This window comes from Pseudomyrmex gracilis, unplaced genomic scaffold (assembly GCF_002006095.1).
Source record: "Pseudomyrmex gracilis isolate BER0280 unplaced genomic scaffold, ASM200609v1 scaffold_155, whole genome shotgun sequence".
NCBI classification, from domain to species: domain Eukaryota; kingdom Metazoa; phylum Arthropoda; class Insecta; order Hymenoptera; family Formicidae; genus Pseudomyrmex; species Pseudomyrmex gracilis.
Genome location: NW_018020739.1, coordinates 278,396 through 297,601, shown reverse-complemented (window position 1 = coordinate 297,601; position 19,206 = coordinate 278,396). Strand labels below are relative to the sequence as shown.

General features: G+C 39.2%; 1 protein-coding gene across 1 annotated transcript; it reads left to right on the top strand.

The window, feature by feature from the left end:
* Positions 1 to 2,171: 2,171 nt before the first annotated feature.
* LOC109857327 lies at positions 2,172 to 5,509 on the top strand. The gene is made up of 4 exons (XM_020433511.1): positions 2,172 to 2,293; positions 2,937 to 3,136; positions 4,663 to 4,806; positions 4,937 to 5,509. The coding sequence occupies exons 1-4, from the start codon at positions 2,287 to 2,289 to the stop codon at positions 5,021 to 5,023; spliced, it is 438 nt and encodes a 145-aa protein (XP_020289100.1). The 5' UTR covers positions 2,172 to 2,286; the 3' UTR covers positions 5,024 to 5,509.
* The last annotated feature ends 13,697 nt before the right edge of the window (positions 5,510 to 19,206 follow it).

Here is a 19,206-nt window from a genome sequence, read left to right as displayed (position 1 = left end):
TTTTTTTTCAAGTTATCGAATACGTACCATTCTTTATTCAGGTATAATTGTTTCAACGAATAAATTGATGACAATCGATAGTCGGGCAATGACTTTCAAGTAAATCGAACAAATGCGACGAATATCTTCTCCGTTATATCAACAGCATTGGACAAATAGCAACGTGATTCCAATATTTTGTCATTCTTTGAATATGTGGCGTGTATATATACATATATATATATATATATATATATATATATATATATATATATATATATATATATATCATACATATTGAAAAGAGAAAAGGAAGAGGGCAGAAACGACTGCAATGCGGACGAAAATATTATTCACAAAGAGAGTACATATCCAAGAGATCTCGCTCGCCTTAGCGGATCCGTTAAAGCACCCTCGTCTCGAGCTTAAATCACCCTTCTGTACAATATTCTCGCATAGAAAAGAGAACGCGAGGCAGCATATCTATCTTATCTCGCTCGATTAAATATCTCGAATTTCAGACAATGTTCGTCAAATGACTACGATCAGTCAAACGTAAAAGCGCGCAATTAAATAACGTGCAATTTTCGCAAAAAACATCAGTAGAAAATTTTCGAACGACACTCCTCATTAGACGCTCACCTCCTTTTCACGCTCGAAGCGACGCGCGCCCGTTACACGTCTCATTAAACGAGGCAGACCGTTTCTGCTCCTAAACGCATTATCTGTGGCGCAATTAAACTACGGATCAACGATTAAGAGAGAGGGGCAGGTCACGGCGATTCTGCCGAAGGAAAGAATCATTCACCTTGCTAATTGTATCTTCATAAAAAACGGAAACCAGACATTTGTTATTTTTTTTTTTCTCGCGCACGCGTCTCACCTCGGGTAACAAATTGAGGTATCTCTTCAAAAGCAAATGAAATTTCGTACGAAATGTCCGCGCGTAATTTGTTTTTTTTTCCAAAGTACCAATTTGTATCAACAAAACAATCTTTCTTACGTCATAACGATAGTTAGAATGCGCACCCTCGAGCACTCGCCAATTTTGCAGCAACCATGTTTCGCGTTCCGTCGAGCCGGACCGCGCGCGCGCGAGCGCTCGTATTTTCTCTTCTTACATAATATGCACTTCGGAGCACACGATTCCACCTGAAGGTAATGAGCGATCACTCGGCGCACAGTTGCCCGAAGCGTGAATCGCGAGGACGTAACACGTATTTCTGCACGACGGCGATACACACAAGAGCTCCGGGGGAAGCCTCTCTTTGCTCGCGAGCGATGAGCGCGGCAAATCGCTCGCTTCCTGCTGCTCGTGAATGAGAAAGTTCATACCTTCGCCGATCCATTCCGCGTGATGCATCACGTTCGCAACGATAGAAAATAAATAACATATCTCGAGATTTTGTACATCTGCAGAGTTTTTGAGTTTGATTGAATTTTTTTTTTTTTTTATATTTGCGTAATACTAAAGGTGAGGTAATATTTTATAAAAAGTTTCTGCTAACAATATAAATAAAACACAATTGTCTAAGTTATCTTGTACTTATTTTGCAATAGATGTAGCAACTGAAATTATATTGTATTGTAAATATTTTAGTTATCGTATTTTCGAATATTTGTATGTAACGGCTGAGAACGGTTCTCGTGACTTGGAGATTATCCTAGAAAAATATTTTCCGTCTTTTTTTATTCAAACAATTGATGTCTATCGACAGGTCGAATTCGAACAACACAAAACAAATAACGATCAAGAGATATAATGCTAAAAATCTAATAGAAAGCATTTTTTTTGTAATTAATAATACTTAATGAATTTTAACGAAAGAAGGTGTTTATTTAGCACGTTAGAAATTGTTTATTTATCTTGGAGCGCGTGATTTCTTCTCTGTAATCATACGATTTCGAGTCGTGAGAATTTTCACAACCGTTATATTCAGTAAATATATTCGAAAATATGACAGTTAAAATGTAATTACATTACAATATATAATTTCAGTTTCCTACCTGAAACAATATATCTGTTATTTATGTGACGTGACAAATGCAAAGCTTTAGTGTTAATTCACACAAAAACAGCTTTTCGTGCTACATGCTCTTCAGTAACATGCGTTACCGTGCTGATAAGGACCGATAAGGTCTCAAATGGTGGGACTGCTTGCTGCCCGAGCCTCGCGTTTACGCCCAAAGTAATGATACAGTCAGTCATAACTCTTACCTTAAACGTGTCGCCACGTATACGAAAGCGTATAATTCATAGTGCTTAAATTGTAGAGTGTGATAATCGGTTTTTGTTTGAGAATTACAATGCCGGGTAAGCAACGACTGGAATACTAAAATAGTGACATAAAAATAATGAGACAATTGTGATCACGCGTGTGTTACGTGGCTATAATACAACATTCATTTCATTTCTTCCCAGACCACACGTACGCGCGCGCGCGCGCACACACACACGCGATTGATAAAACAAATCAAACATATTCCCTACAGTATACAATATTCATATACATATATATATATATATATATATTCGTTATTATAACTTGACCTTGCAGGTCCAAAGGTTTTGAACCTATAAATTATTCCTTATCTTATTTATTACATAATTTATTACATAAGTCTTATTTATTGTATGATAAAATCTGTAATAAACACAGAAATTTATCAGCAGATACGATAAACCAATCTCGTAAGTAGATAAATTTAATCCTTCTTACTGAAAATGAAATCTTTCTTCTTTTGATATTGATGAAAACTCACATAATAATACGACAATTCATTTAATAATAATGAATAATAATAACAGGCTACTTGAACGTGCTGTGCCACTTGCTTCAGAAATGATCGATTCGATGAGGCGGCGACGATAAGTCATCGCTTGTCAACGTCACGGCGGTTTCATGAAAATGGCGATTACAAACAAAACTAATACGCGATGTGATTTTTTATTATAGGATACAGATGGGTCAGATGGCCGACGCCTTATCACGAACGTCATATGTTAATCACCATCGGCAGAGACATGGACGGCATGAATCTTGTCGTTGGACGAGCCCATCATCAGGGTGACATGTTGCCTGCGAAAGTAAAGCCGGATCACGGCGTTGCTTACGTGTGCCACGGAGGTAACGAGCACGTAAAACACGACTTCGAGGTAATGATCAACCGAGATAACGAGAAATAATTGAGAAATTTAATCAACAATTTCTTTGTTACGTAAAACGTCGAGTTTCTCGGAATTCCGAGCAGAAAATATCGGCGAAATAAATTTCCGTTACTGATTACACGGAATGAGTCATTCGTTAATTAAACACAATGGTGTTAGTTCGCGCGGAGAATTATTGTTTTTAATTTAATTCGGTATATATTATATGTAACTTATATTTTGTACTTTTTTTTTTGTACGCTTCTGATTTTCATACAAACGATATATGAGCGAACGTGCCGCATAGTTTCATAACCACTACCGCTCATCTAGTGTTTCAAACGAACTAAAGAGATTCAAGTAAAACTTTTTTAATGCGCACACATCCACTTCCACTCCCGTATTCCCGGAACACTTCGTGTCTTGTTTCGAACGATGAAGATAAGATTGTGACTTAGCCTGTTTGAACGACGATATCCTAACGATAATTGAAATATGCTTTTTTATCGTTCCGATAAGTACGTTTCTATATTTTCTTACCTTGTGTGTCATCTTGTATATATATTTTTCCTTATATCGAAATTACAGCGAATTAAGGAGTGTCTGTTATACGCGAACAGATCGGATATAGAAATAAAGTTTTGCGGCTTATCGTGATGAGAGTTTAGCCCATTGGAGAACATTCGATTTCTCAAAATGACGCGCGCGATGATAACTCGGAGCAATTATTTTCTGAAGATGTGTCAGATAAATAAAGCAAAAACAAGAGTAGAGCGAAGTATCGAGTGCTATGTACAGAGTGTCTGGAAAATTTTAGCAAAGCCGAAGTGAATGAAGACAGATTGAGTCAATCTGAACAGAGATAAGTCGTTTTTGCAAACTTCGCAATGTTTATCGAGTTATTAATTAATTAATGTGAGCCAGTGAACCCGCGATGAGTCAAATTCCATAGGCGCGTATAATTTTCAGTTGTAAAGAGAAACAGGTTATCTCACGCAATCTTCTAGCAAGAGGGACGGAACCTTTCTGCGATTTTTAAAATTGAAAATCATACGCGTCTACAAAGTTCGAATCATCGCTTCCCACTCTCATTGGCTCGGATCAATTAATTAATAACTCAATAAATAATTGCGAGATAGTGACTTTTTTTTGTTCAGATTGACTCGATCTATATTCACACTTCGACCGCGTCGACATTTTTCAAACACCCTGTATATATATAATCGATATGTATTAGACTCAGTGCTAGCGTTCGAGGTCTCTTCTCGATGTCACGTGTTAGATGAACCCTCTTTTTGCCATGGCGTGCACTCGATCGGGTTCGTCCGCGAATCAATTTCTTCTAGGTCGGCTTACACACGAGGATCCAGCCACAATCTCGCCCGCGGCTTAATCTATTTGCCTTTGGGCGGGGTCGCGAAAAAGAAGTGCGAATTTTATAGCGTCTCGATTGGGGTCGAATTCCCCGCTGCGCAATAAATCCGCATACGGATACAATAACTCGAAACTACGTTCTAGTTTGCGCTATCTCATAGGTACTGATGCCCGCCCATTTCACCTGGGTTCAATCGAGTCACGGTCATGTACCGGAAAACGCGGTTGAAGGTGGCAGAACCTCGACCGGGGAAACGCTTTACGTCGGCCGTACTTTTCACAACGGCGCGCCTTGCGTAGGAAAGGTATGTGCGCTAAAACCGAAATAAATGTTTTCATATGAAACACAACACAAAAAAGTACGTTGTTCAGTTAAAAACCTGTGCGGGAGCGCGATATCACGCGACAATCATATATTTTGTTTTTGTTCGACAGATTCAGAGAAGTCACGGTGTTTTGTACGTTCCATTTGACGGGAAGGAAATACCACACAGGGAGTACGAGGTTTTGGTGCAATATTAAATCCCGTTTACAATATTCTTGCGTGAGAATATTTCGAACAAACTTCTAAAACTAGAACCATGAGAGATTGTCAAATAACGAGATCATCATTTGCAAAATACTGTGAAAACGTAAAAATTCGCGTTCCTGAAAACAAAGACGGAACGCAAATATATGAATTATCACGGAAATAAAAGTTTTGCTATCAAAAGCGGCTAGCAAAAAAGTGTTGAGAGTCTACTGAATTTTTTTCTTACTGAATGTTTCATCAACAAAACATTTTTGTTAACAAATCGAAAATCTCAATAGACTTGGCAACGGTTTTTTTTTGCTGGTCGTAAAGTAACCAATTACTTGCTATTCTAACAAATCATTTTGTTTTCTGTGATCAGGACGTTCTATTGTGATTTTTTATTTATATATATATGAGTGTATTTGAAATAAAGTAACAAACGATGTGTTATATACAACTTAGATGGAAAATTAAAAATTCAAGATAAGCGATAATTTCAATCGACACATGAATTTTGAACGGATTAGATTCCCCGAATTCTCTTATCGAGAGTAATTCAATTTTCGACGCTTTCCGACTGTCTCGTATGAAACCGGATACGTTGTGCGAAAGGGACGTTAAAAAGATAAGCGTCTCGCGAGAGCGCAACCAGTGGTCTCTTTCTGCCAACACACCCGATATATGGGCACGTGGTCTTTGCGGCATTATATTCCCATGGTCGGCACGTGGCTGTTCGCCCCTTTCGTCTCCGCCTCCTCTTTCTCTCCTCCTCCTCCTCCTCCTTTTACTCCGTTCCCCTAATCATTGTTCTAAACCTGATGCTTCGAAGCAAAATTGTCGAGGGGGAATTGTACTATTTAATATTTTGATCGAGGAAAAGAGCGCTTTTGCGCAGCAGAGAGAAAGGGAGTGGGGAAGCTAGAAGGCTTGCCCACGTGCGACCGATCGTTCCCTTTTGATTAATTTCAATTCGGATCGGTTGGCACGAATGAGGATGACGCTTGACAAAGGAGCTCGGGGAGAGGGGGGGAGGGGGCAGGCACGAGCGAGGAGAGACAAAAAAAAAAAATGGCAACAGCTGGCAGCGAGAACCAGAATCGGCGGGACAATGCCGCCCAGATCGAGGGTGAGACACCCTCTTGTCTTGCTGCCCGTTGCCGATACGAGCCCACGATCGACACGCGCGCGATTATCCTTGCGTAATAAGTATGCGCGCGTTACGCCATAAACGCGTGGAGGATGTGCAAAAGGGGAACGATATGTTATTGTAGTTCAAAGAAAAAACGAATCAAACGAAACGGCACGTTCATTAGCGCGGCGATAATATGAGATAATGTGAGATTCGAAATCTCTCGTGTGTATTTTTCAGAAAATTCAGTTTAATGAGTTTTTTCTCGCACGCCGTATTCTGTTTCGCACACATCTGTTGAAAATGTCCGAACTCTCTCTCTCTTTTTTTTGCAGAGAAAGAGAGAAAGAGATTTTATAACATAATTAAACTTTTATAAACTCCGACTATAAAATAAAATTTAACTTACTTATATATTTATGCCTCATCGCAAGAGTTATTTGTTTTATGTGCATTTTCTGGAATTTTTTCTTTATTTTGTCAAAAGCAACAAACATTTACTTTATTTAAGCAAATCCACTTTCTGAGAGAAGGTGTGTACGTGCGAGAGACCTCGCCCATATGGCGCGCCAGATACGCATCCAGAACCAGAATCGGGACCTAGGTTCGAAAGTGGCGAAAGAGAAAGAGAGAGGAAGAGAGAGCGAATAAGAGAGAGGGAGAGAGAGAAAGAACAGCTGCTCTCCCCGCTGCGCCAAGAGAGTTGCAGCTGCTGTTTCGTTTTGTGGATTCACCACTTTTACAAGCCTATAGCCGAACGTATATACATATATGAGCCTACAGTCGCAACGGGTTTCAACATGTCGCATTTTATCTGATGGAGCGTTAAATAAGTTAACACAGTACGAGTATACCTCTTTCTATACGTTTCGGAAACTGTAAATATCAACAGAGAAAGAGACCAAATAATGATTTTCTGTCTGTTTCCGGTGTCACGTGCTCTCTACAGCAATTTACTCTTCTTTATTTTTTTCTTTCTCGCAAGATCATTAAAATAACGACTCGAAATAAATTCTCTCTTAACGTTCTCGATGCGATTTAGATAAACGCGCTGTTCTACGAAGTGGGACGCGCAGTCAATTTTCGAAAATCTTGATATACGATTGGTTACGAGCACTTCGCTGCTCCGCGCGCTTTAATCTGATTATATGGCCCTACTACCGATACTAATCAATTTGCTAAACGAACGACAGAGCGTGCGTTTCCCATTTACAGACTGCTACCGTGCCGCTATTGGAGACCGGCGTGGATCGAACGTGCAAGCTCGTTTCGCGTGCTCAGAATGTATCAATTACTCGCGCCCGGCGCGGAGCTCTCCTCGCCATTGTTCGCAACAGGCGCGCGCGGTGATCGTCGAGAGCACAAATCGAAATACGTTTTCTTTCACCGATTATATATTTAGCAAAAAAAAAAAAAAAAAACGTTGCGCGCGAGTCGTGTGCAATTTTTCGACAATTTTCTTTCTCCGTTCGAGAAAGCAATAATTGGCGAACTGCCACGGGCCTAGGGGCTGTGTGCACCAACAGGTTATCATTTCAGATTTTCGCGAGAGCGAGTACGGAGGGGGGTCTTTGGCGTCTCGCGTCGGTTACAGGGGGTTTGGGGGTCGTCCTTCCGATTTTGCGGGTTCTCTCCTCTCCCCCTTTTCATTCGCGGCACCCTTTTTGTCTGCAGCTGCGCGCCACACACGGACCCAACACCATCTGCCGTATAAAGGCTGCGCACGCGTCGGGCCCCCCCAGCCATCTAATGGTCTCTCGTAACAATGCAGAATGTACTAAGGTTTCAATTGCGTGTGACAACGTCGTTCGTTCTGACTCGGAATATAAATAGTTACTCGCGCGAGATCGATATGTACGATATTGAGCAATTTTTTTTTTTTTTCAATTGTTTATCGAAGTAACAAATAAATACGAGAGTAAAAACTGCGAACGCGATACGTTGGATATAAAATGTATATTGCTGGACGAAATAATAGTAATTTTTTTTATACAGACTCCGGGTACGGAGTCTCCCCAATGACTCACTCAGAGGAGAATCAAGATTAAAGGAAATCGCGGCAGCCGAAAAATTTTGAAGTCAGATCGAGAACTTACGACGTGAAACGTTATCCTTATATTTTATTTATAATTTTGGAGAGTCAAACATTTATGTTTCTCTCTTTCTCTTCTTTTCTTTCTATCTCTCGATATGACGCAGAATCGATATAGGAAGTGCGCGAGAACATGACACAGACAGAGACACACGTGACACAAAAGATCCAATAATAAAAGTGACAATTTGCAGCGAAGGTCCACAGGCGTGGCACGGAATAGTTTTGAAAGAAAATTTTGATTATATTTTTTTTTTTTTTTTTCAAATGACAACTTAACTAGTTTTCACAGAAAGTTTACTCACTTATGAAGTTTATTTTGCAAAAAGTAGAAGACGCGAAAAGAGAGAAAAAAATTATCTCGCATTAGAAACCAATTCTCGCGTTGTCTGCCGCGAATTTTGTTGCGATACCTTGTTCGTAGTTTTTATACACGACGCGATCGTGCGCACAAATAGCCGTCGGAAGGCAATTGCTAGATAAGAGCTTCTACGGGCTTCGCGCGTCGGACTCGAGTCGCATGACTCTACCGTTAAAAAAATTAAACCTTAAAATCCCAAGAGTACTTACCGCTTTTTCTTCCGTTTCGTTGGCGCTTCCGGAAGTACGTGGTTGGACGCGCGCGGTCTTCTCTCCCCTTCCCGAAAAGCGCGTTATCAATCGATACATTCAATAAAATCTCATAAAGATAGGAAAATAACATGAGCAGTAAAATTATATTATTAATATTATTATTAATATTATTATTTAATATTATTTGTTATTTTTCAATTTTTGTTCCAATATATTAGCGCTTGATGATGCGCGAGAGAAGAATTTTATTTTTAAACCTTTTATTTCACAAATCGCACAACAATTGCACACAGCACGATGTACACGTAAATAGATAATAATTTGAAAATATTCTGTGTATTGTTTTTTTTTCTTTTTTTCGCAAATTATCGCAAACTGAAACTGCGCAGACAATATTGTAGTGCCGCCATCGATAGATCGAATATCGCGGCAATACTCATACACGGTTCGGACGCTATCATTGGAAAATGCCAGATGTATACACCCTCACTCTTCGCGCGCTCGTTGTATGTGCGTGTCGCACGCGTACAGAAATACACACACACACACACACACACACATCGCTCGTGCGCCACGATCGGTCGTGTGGGGGAGGGCGTGCGCGTATTTTTGTCATGCGGAAGCTAATCGATAAGGGAGCATAAGAGAGTAACCGAACAAAGAAGGAAGCCCGCATATGTCGCTCCACCCATCCTTTCGATACATAAGCGAACCTCTTTGTGGCCTGCCGCCGGGGGGAGGAGAGGGGAATGACAATTCGTCTTACTTGTTTGCCCGCAGGCAGTCCTTATTAATGTAACGAGATTTAACGGACTCCGTGCACCCCCTCCCCGTAAATGAGTTTCGGGATGAAGAATCGCCTGCGCCGCCGAGATAAAATTCGATCCCCTGTTGATCAGTGTGTACGAAAATATTATTTTGTTGCCTGTTGATCCGATATCAAAACGCAGAGACATTCGAACAATATTCTCAAGATTTCTACGTCGTTGTATTTAAGAAGTGCCGCGACTTAAAGATATTTACGTTATTTTTTTTATTTACAAAGTCTCTCTGGCGAACGTTACAGGCGATGTTTATAACGAGCTTAATTGTGAGAACCGACATTTTCTCAACAAACTTGTGTTATTATTTTGTAAGTTACTACCTCTCTTTGTGCCGGGATTTATTAAGACACTCGCGAAAGTCTCATTTTCGTGTTACCTTTGATCGTGAAACGTGAGCAACTTTAAATATTTTGTGAAACAGGAAAGAGGAAATTAAACTAAATACAAAGGCACGCGTAGAAGCGACGGAAGGAGACACTTTCGGAACGAAAGATGAGAGTAGAAAGAAAAAAAAGACAGAGACACATGTTAATTAACTATCGCTTATCAAGAATATTGGCGGTTATATTTGAGCGACCGAAGTTGTGTTCAAATCCTCTCTGTGTATCGTCGCGTTTACCGGGGGACAGAAGTCTCTTTCAGCCCCGGTGCTTGCGCTTTAATAAACGTAAGCCAAGTCGGTTGCGCGATTCGAATGTAAATCACGACGAAATTGGTGAGATGCAGTCGAGCGACCTTAGGAAGTGTTTTGCTTTGAACCGAGATAGACCACTGCTAAACTCCGTCGTAATCGGTGTTTGCACTGAGAATTTAACGACAACATTTACGAGGGAAATATATCTTCGTGTATAACGCAATTCGGCATGAAAGAGCACAAAGCCACACTCCGTTTAATATTTTATAGTTTTGCGATTTGTTCTTTTTCAATAGTTTTGCTTAAATTAAATCATCGCGCTGATAAATCTAATAATTCTGTGCTTAATATAACGATCCTTTCGATGATATCCAAACGCGCAAACTCGACCGCACGGTGTTCCATGTTTTATTGATGTACGCGGTACTAGCAGTCAGTGAAGATTGGTGTCTCGCTATTATTGTGCATGGCAATGGCACAATATAAAGTGACAATTGAATATGCCCCGCCGCGCGACATTTTGTTTATTATGACACCGAGTAAAACTGAAAAAAAAAAAAATAGAACAAACAACATAATAGAAGTGTAAACATAAACAGAAATAAAAACATAAAAAATGGAAATAAAAATATACAAGCGCCGAGTAGTGCACAGTCGAAAGAGTAATATTTTTTCCCCGGAAAATATAGAACGATTGTTGCGCAACTCGCGCGAAACACAAATATACAACGCATAAATACTTCAACTTAAACGGGCGTATATAAGTTTCCGCGCGATAAACTTGCATTTATTCATTATAGACGGCCGTTATTACATAAATTGGTATTAATATCGCTCATCAAGCTGCGCCTGTGTCATCAACAGAGCTTTTATTGTTCGCCGATATTTATCCACGAAACGACGTTACGTAAATTGTGAAGCGCGGAGATACTCGCCGCGCGCAAATAAATTCTCCAAGTTACGTTCTCGAAAGAATTACGAGCTCTCTCGCGCATGCGGCGGAAAAAAATGCGCTTTGAAATACGCGCTCGAGAAAACAAAAAAATTCTATCAGCGTTTATAATGTTGGTTCTTTCTTTTTTTTTTTTTTTATCGCGTTTTGTTTGCGAAAAAAAAACTCCCGGATGTAATATTTTCAAAAAACGCGCGGAGACACGGAACACGTTTCGAAATGCGATGCGCTATTTTAATCCGCGTTATGAAACGCAACGGGCGCGTCCGTGTGTTGCAACAACACATCCAGATTCGCGATTTGAATTTAAATTGTTTCGGAATTATACGGAAGATGTGTTAGCGCCGCCGCCGTGAGCCAAATCTAACAAAGCTCGTCGTCGTTGTCGTCGTCATAGTCGTTGTTCGCGTCGATGAATTTGCAGACGGCTTGTACAAAAGCGGATGCGATTTGGAAAATATTCAATCGAATCCTGGATTTGTACTTGACGTCCAAACAGTCGGAGTGTAAAATTGACGTTGAAAACTTTAGAGAACACATTTAAACATCACACGCGCGCGCGCGCGCCAATGTTTGTTCGTACTCCTGCTATTGACAGCTCTGTAACCGAATGTAATGTGTGTGTTTAGAGCTATTTCAAAAATCAATATTATTAGATATGTCAATTGCTGCTTTTGTTTGTTTGTTTGTTTTTTTTTTAATATAAATTTGTCCGTTGGAATCTTTTTTGTCATTGCGTTTCCGAGAAACGCTCTAATGTCAGTTTCGGAATATTCTTCACTTTCGTGAACCTTAGCGTTTTTGTCTCGGAGAAAAGTTGAAAATTCGCGAGTTTACTTTTGCTTAAATAAAGGCTTCAACGTGAAGCATCATTCACGAACGGATCACGTTGAAGTAGCTTGCGAGCACGAAACGCGCGACTCGTGTGCGTTATCTACGATGCAGGAAAAGAAAAACGGCATGAAAGAAAGGGTCGCCGATGAGAAAGAAAGAGAGAGAGAGAGAAAGAGAAAGAGGGAAAAAGAGTCAGGAAAACAGACTTGCAAAGAGTCTACGTATAATGAGTGCGAGAACGAGGGGGTAGGTCTTTGTGTGGATGTAGGCGCGGTGTGTAACGCTTGTTTGCACACTCATAGTCGGGCACGTGAGAAATATGTATCCCATGCGATCGTTGCGAATCCAGGCTTAACGCAAGCGCTCGTTCTCACGATTTACACATTCGCGTGTGTATTGGTGCGCGCGATAGGAATCGTATAGGCATCGCACATGAACCCCGCCGCCTTCGAGTGAAAAGTAATAATGGAATATACACACTTTCGTTCGCGTTGTGCGTAGTCATTCCCGCGGTCTCGAATCGTACGCGTTCGCGTAATGCACGCGTATACGTATGATATATGTACGTTATGCGTGATATTATGTTAATTGTGTCATGCGCAACCGGGGAAAAATAGGAAGAAAGTTATGTAAGCACGGTGGCAAACTACCTCCGGTTAACGCTAATGTATGTTAATTGCGGTCAGATACCGCATCGTGTGTGCATTTTAATTCCGCCAATGCTTGTTACAAAAAAAAAAAAAAAAAAAGAGCTATGAGAGATTATGCGAGCGTTTGATATGATTCGACGAATTGTAAACCAGAGATGCAACGTGTGAGTATTCTCTAAATGCTTTTTTATATGTTGTACGAAACAAATGCTGGGGAAAAAAAAAGAAACTGAAAGAATCTTGCAGCAATAAACATTGCAATAAATGACTGCTATGTCGCGCGTAAAACAACTTTCTTTTACGTAGTATTATTTCTTTTAGTACAACGTCCGGTTAACACAATTCTAATATAAAGATTGTGAGGTGGTAAATGTACGTGTATATATTTAAAGAAAGAAAACCATAAAAATAAAATACATATTTTTAAGTAAAATTTTCTTAAAATTAGTTTTACTCAACATCGGAAAACGTATTCAATATCCTGGAGATATGTTCTTCGCTGAATGCAGAAATACTTATTACTGGAAGAACGAGAGAAGGTCGCTGAGGAGAGTTTTCCATTGTTGCGCAGTGTTTAAATTGTGTTTCGAGTTCACTTTAAGATTGAAACAGAATTATTTGCGCTCGACCTAGAAAAATAATATGTTGAAACAATTTGCTCGAACATTAAAACATTTTAGCTAATAGATTAGGTGGTTTTTCGCGCGATAACTTTAATTAAAATAAATGTTTTCAAATAAGTGTTTTTTTTTTATTCAATCGTGTTAAATAACATCTATTGCTTGTTCTTAACTTTTTTTCTTATCTAAAATGTTGAGATAAATTTAATATCGAAAGCAATTTTAGTTCGAAGCGTCTGTATTATTAAAGATAATGCGCTCGTTAGACTCAAAATGAGACAAATCTCTATCTGATCTTTTTGAAGTTATTTTTTTCTACAACTATTTATTGCCACTTAGAGTCAGTAACACTTAAATATAAATATAAATTTTATTTTTGATATCATACACAAGCATGTACATATATGTACTTTAATAGAAAGAAAGAGAGAAAAAAGGTGATAGAATCACCCGAGCACGACAAAATAAATGGAAACGTGAAGATATATCGAGCGCAGACAAGACACAAAAGTGGATAAGGAATAAATAAAATAGACGAAAGAGGCGCGAAAAAAAAAAAATAAAAATAAAAAGAAAAAGAATGAAAAGCGGTGAGAAATTGCGAACGAAAGAGCAACTTGACTCGTAGAGAAAGAAACAGACAAAGAGGAGAAAGCGGGAAAGAGGGAGAGAAATGGACAGAGAAAATGTCGGGGAGAACGAAGAGCCGCGTGCGGCAGATGAGAACGAGAGAGGGTGCAAGTTTATAGGGACGACGGGCTGGCAAGTGGGGAGGGAGAGTGCTGCAGACGCGCCACGACAAGGGTAAATGTACGTACGAATGCACCCCGGATTGGCTTCGGGTTGGTTTCCATGGAGACCAATTCGCTCGGCCCGGGGAAGTCGCCGCCGCCGCCGCGTTACCGCGCTGCTACTGACGCAGCTTTCCCGGAAAATCGTACTGCTTCTAAATGCCAAAAAGTTGGAAACGACCGGGTTCGTTCATTATCTGCGCAAGAACTTGCTTGCGCGCGAGATCTTCACCTAGTAAGGGTTCGCATTAGAGAAGTGACATTATCCCAGCGAGTCTTCTCGATGTAAAAAATACGTTTTCTGAATAAATTAAAATAGTAGGATGGGATGAATTTCAATCTCTCGATTCAATAACGATTCGCACATCACATTTCGTAGCAATAAATATAGCAAACTAATTCCGTTCCCCCCCTTTTCGTTATTTATGTTTTTTTACAGCTTCTTTTTGACGTTTTTAATTTTTTATTTATAAATTCTATGCTCCATGTATGTGTGTGTGTGTGTGACCGCGTGTGTGAAAAGATACTCGAAGAAATTCATCAAAGAATCATCTTCGCGGAATTATCAACGGAAAATGTCACGTGAGAACTTTCTAAAAGAACTTTTCTAAAAAAAAAAAAAAAATATATACGAAGGAAATAAACTTACTTTACTTACAAATGCACGTTGCGCTCGGACACAGCTCGCGCACAGTACGATGTAATTCTTTTTTCTCAGAGATGACACACACACACACGAGTTGTAAACTTCTTTTGCGCGCTGGTAGAAAGGGTGTAAACTAAATTTGAACGGCTGTAAGATGGGATTACTGCAGTTCGCGCATATATCTCTCTGATAAAATGGTTCTTTTCTCGAATAATTTCTATTTCTCGTCGCAACACTACGTAGCCTATTGCGATCTTATATGCGCGAAATATATGCTAAGTAATGTAATATACTTTTCGATCCAATTTTGATTTTTCTGTGCGATCTGTTTGCCGACCATCTGGCGTGATCGTGCATTACCGTAGATGCAGGAGAGCAGAGAAAAAGAGGGTGAGTTTCATACTAGGAGTATGAGTCACCCCTCACGCTACGTTGCGAGGCAACTTCTACAATCTAACACGAAAAGATGTTCCAAAAACTTCTTTCGGATAAATGAAAGCTTATGTGACGAGGTTCCAACATTATAAAGCATATTTTTCCCTCAAGAAAAAAGCGCAAGAGACGTTCTCAGTAATTTTGATATTTGATGCTCCGAGTATCAGGTTGCTCTCGAAATCTCCTGATGAAGCGAGCTGAAATGTTCGCGAAACGTCGGTATAAAAAAAATGACACTAACGCGGTTCAAATCCAAAAAAACATCTTTGAATATTAATACAACACACCGCGAAAGCATCAAATATCAGATAAAAATAATCTTTTTGTGCTACTTGTCTCGGCAAAATAACATGTGATAGATAAATCAGTATTTACATATTGATTTATAGCTTTCGTCATAATGCGAAAATCACAGAAATGTACGGTCAGATGCTGACCGCTGATTTAATATTCTATGAGAATAAATAATTTAATGTTGTTGTACATGTAAAAGTCAGAATATAAAGAGATATTATAGAATATTTGTATATATATATATGCGTATACATAAGTATATATGAGCATACGAAAGTTAAACATATCACGACAAAGCTTACATTTTCAAATCGTCGCAAAAGAGAAGTTCGTGAATCTGCCGACTCTGCGATTGCTTTTGCGATCTCATTATTGGGAACATCGAGAATTCGACCCTCTCGCTGGGGGAGTCAGAGCGTACCGCAATGACTCACACGCCGCATCGCCGTGCGATCATAGTGTTCTAGAAATGCAAGATCGAAATTCAGAACGCAGAAAAATTGAATCAAGTACAATAGAGTTACAATCCGTAATCGACAACCTCCTCGATGCTTGTAAGTATTCATCAGCGAAACAGGGGATGAACGCTTCTAAATTGACAATGACGTAGAACAAAAGAGATTTCACAAGCACAGACGAGCGTTGTTCGACATCGACCGACTGTAATAATTGTAATTACATTACTGTACGCGATCGCAAAGTTTCTCCGTCATACACAGGTCACATCGCGGAAAAAGATATTGAAATCACAAGCTGTGGGATTTTTTAAAAATACGTAAAAATTAATTACATTATTTTTAAACACGTCAACTTGACAGCTCAACGCGTCTTAGTCAATATACATTATATTATTATGTCATTTACATGAATCTAAAGTCAGTGTACTTACATTTTTACGAAAATAAATCTCTAAACAAGTAGACAACGCGACGTTGTTCGATGCGAACTGAGCTGGAACGTTATTTCGAATACAGATCCTTGATTTTCTCGGTAAAAACAACGATACGCCCTTCGAATCAACGAGCCCATTGTGATTACAGCTGGCTCTTTTATCTCTGGATAAAAAATTCCAATATTTTTTCACGCAGAATATCTGCGTGAAGCACCTATAAGAAAATTCGATGTTGTGTGTGTCCCTTACAGAAATTTATTACTGGTTACGCGGCCAAACTAAATTTCTGTGGGATGTGTCTTATTTATTTACAGCTATGTGACGCAAACATTTCAGTTCTCGCTTTAACCTGTTCTCGGAATTAACCTGTCAAATAATTTCTCTTCGTCATTAATCTCTTCCACGTTAAATTGATCCAAACAATCTCGGTTATCTCAGTTATTATTAATAATAACACAATAGTAAGTTAGTGACTAATTTATAACAAGTCAGTGTTAATAAATCATTTATTAATAAAATTGATAACTTAATATATATATATATATATATATAATTTCGATGATCCCGAAGATATAATATAATAAAAATTAACGTTTCTCTAATTAAAAAAATTGTACAATTAAATCTTATTTTCCGACATCTGTGTGACTTTTTTATTTATCTTTTATTTATTTATTTATTACTTTTGCGACTGAAGAAGGCTCAAGTCAGAGTCGAAATATATTTTGCGTTTCTAAAGATTGTCGTATTTTCTTATTATTAAAACTATCTTATATTTTTGGCTCGAGTTTGATCTCTTTTGTTATATTAATTTGTAAAATTAGAATTCCTTACTTTCAAGTTTGACGAGCAGAAGACCGATTGCGGTTGACATTTGATGTAGGAATTGCGTGATCATGACCAGCTCGTAGATGTGCCGCTTTCGAATGATATTAGATCCGATCTTGAGAGACAGTTCGCGATCGGCAACGTCATCGTCGTCGGCGACACTTCAATGCCGTTGAAGAACATCGCCACCGAATGCAAACCGATAATCAAATTAGAGAATCGTTGAGACAAGCTGATTACTCATGATGCACATGCTCGGTAATACCGCATTCTTTCCGGTCCGTCGCGATGATCGCTAACACGTCGAATATTTTAAGAAAAATTGATTTTGCGAAGCGAGAGCGAAGATGTTTCCCCCTCGAAGACTATAATTAGAAAACTATTTGTATGCGATGATGAATGAGACAGGGAGGATAAAAGGTACCGATCGTGAAGGGAGAATGCGATGTTATATATGGTACAATACAAACTCACACACGTACACACACACCTTTTACGACTATGAAATATCATATGTAGAATTTGCAAGAATTTGCAAGATGTTCTAATTTCAATGCTTTTGATTAGGTTTGCTATAAAATTATTCATGAGATTTGATATGTTTTTATCAAACACCGATTCGACTTGCACGTCGAAATGTAAGTGACAATCCTCAAACGACACAACGACGTACCTTTACTTCGTTCAGAACACAATTAACTTGAAACGAACAACAAACTGCACGACAGTTCAGTTCATTCATCAGCGATAAATCCTCGGAACTAAACTGCGACACCACGTAACGATTCTGAAAGATCTGCGCGGCCAGCATCGTCGCGGTTTTCAAAGAAAAGCCGCCTGGATCCGATCACGGAAGACGCGTCTGACCAGATGTCGACAATCCGAACTTGTCGATCGCGCGAGTAACGACGTTCTCGAACATCGTTATCGAACGATCTAATTTTCTCTTCGGTTGCTGATGTCGGTTACACTGTGACAACTAAATCGCGGTTGTAATCTGTGTAATATCTTTCGAAACTTCTCTTTGCTCTCTTAAAGATACGAAAATTACGTGTTCGCAAGATCGCAAATTGCTCACTCACTGACAGTTTATTAACACTGGAAGTAAACTGACTGGTAAGCAGAAGTAAAATACTGGCGCATCATCAGCAGAGAGACATAGATCAACAGAAGTAACGTACGTTTGTACAAAGTTTGATCAGAGCGCGCGCGCACGCACGGGAAGAACATCGGTGTCGCGTGTGACTATAGAAGGCAGATGTATGGACAAGACGAGCATCTGTAAACGTTGGAAGTAAACTGAAAGATGCCGAGAATTGTCGACAACTGCAAATCCTACTCCTCGTCCATCGCCGATCACGCATCATCGGGACAGCTCATTAAATATTTTCATCGTTTCGCTACTAAGTTGCGCATTGTCGATTTTCCATCGCAGGATGGAAAAGAAATAAGAAGATCCGTCTTTTTCCGCTCGAACGTATCGTTCCATGTAATTTTCGTTAAAAATGTACGAATTCGCAGGATAATCAGAAATCGACGTACAGTCGGACTTATAGTCTATCAAAAGGCATGCGCATTAGTGTCAGAAAAATAAAGAAATATATTGAATGGTCACACACACGTCGGAAGAAAAAGAGAGAGGGAGAGAGAGAGAGAAGGAAAATTAACCGAAGATTTGTGGAAATCGGAGATATGTCACGTGACGTTCTTTTATTGTGCTGAAATGTAGTTTCGGCACGATATTAATTTGAAAAAAATTAACTATATTGTTACGTTATCTTAAACGTTTCGATGTTCGTTATGCCGTAGAACGAAAAAATCTCATTACTTTCCTCGTTGCGCCGAGATTGCTAAGCGCCTGCAATATCAAAATTGTATATCACGTGACAAATTTAATCCTCGTACGCAAAACCGCAAAAAAATTATCTTTAGTAACGTGACATTAGCAATATTTTGTAAAATAAAATCAAGAAAATTAAATTTGTTGTAAAATTAAT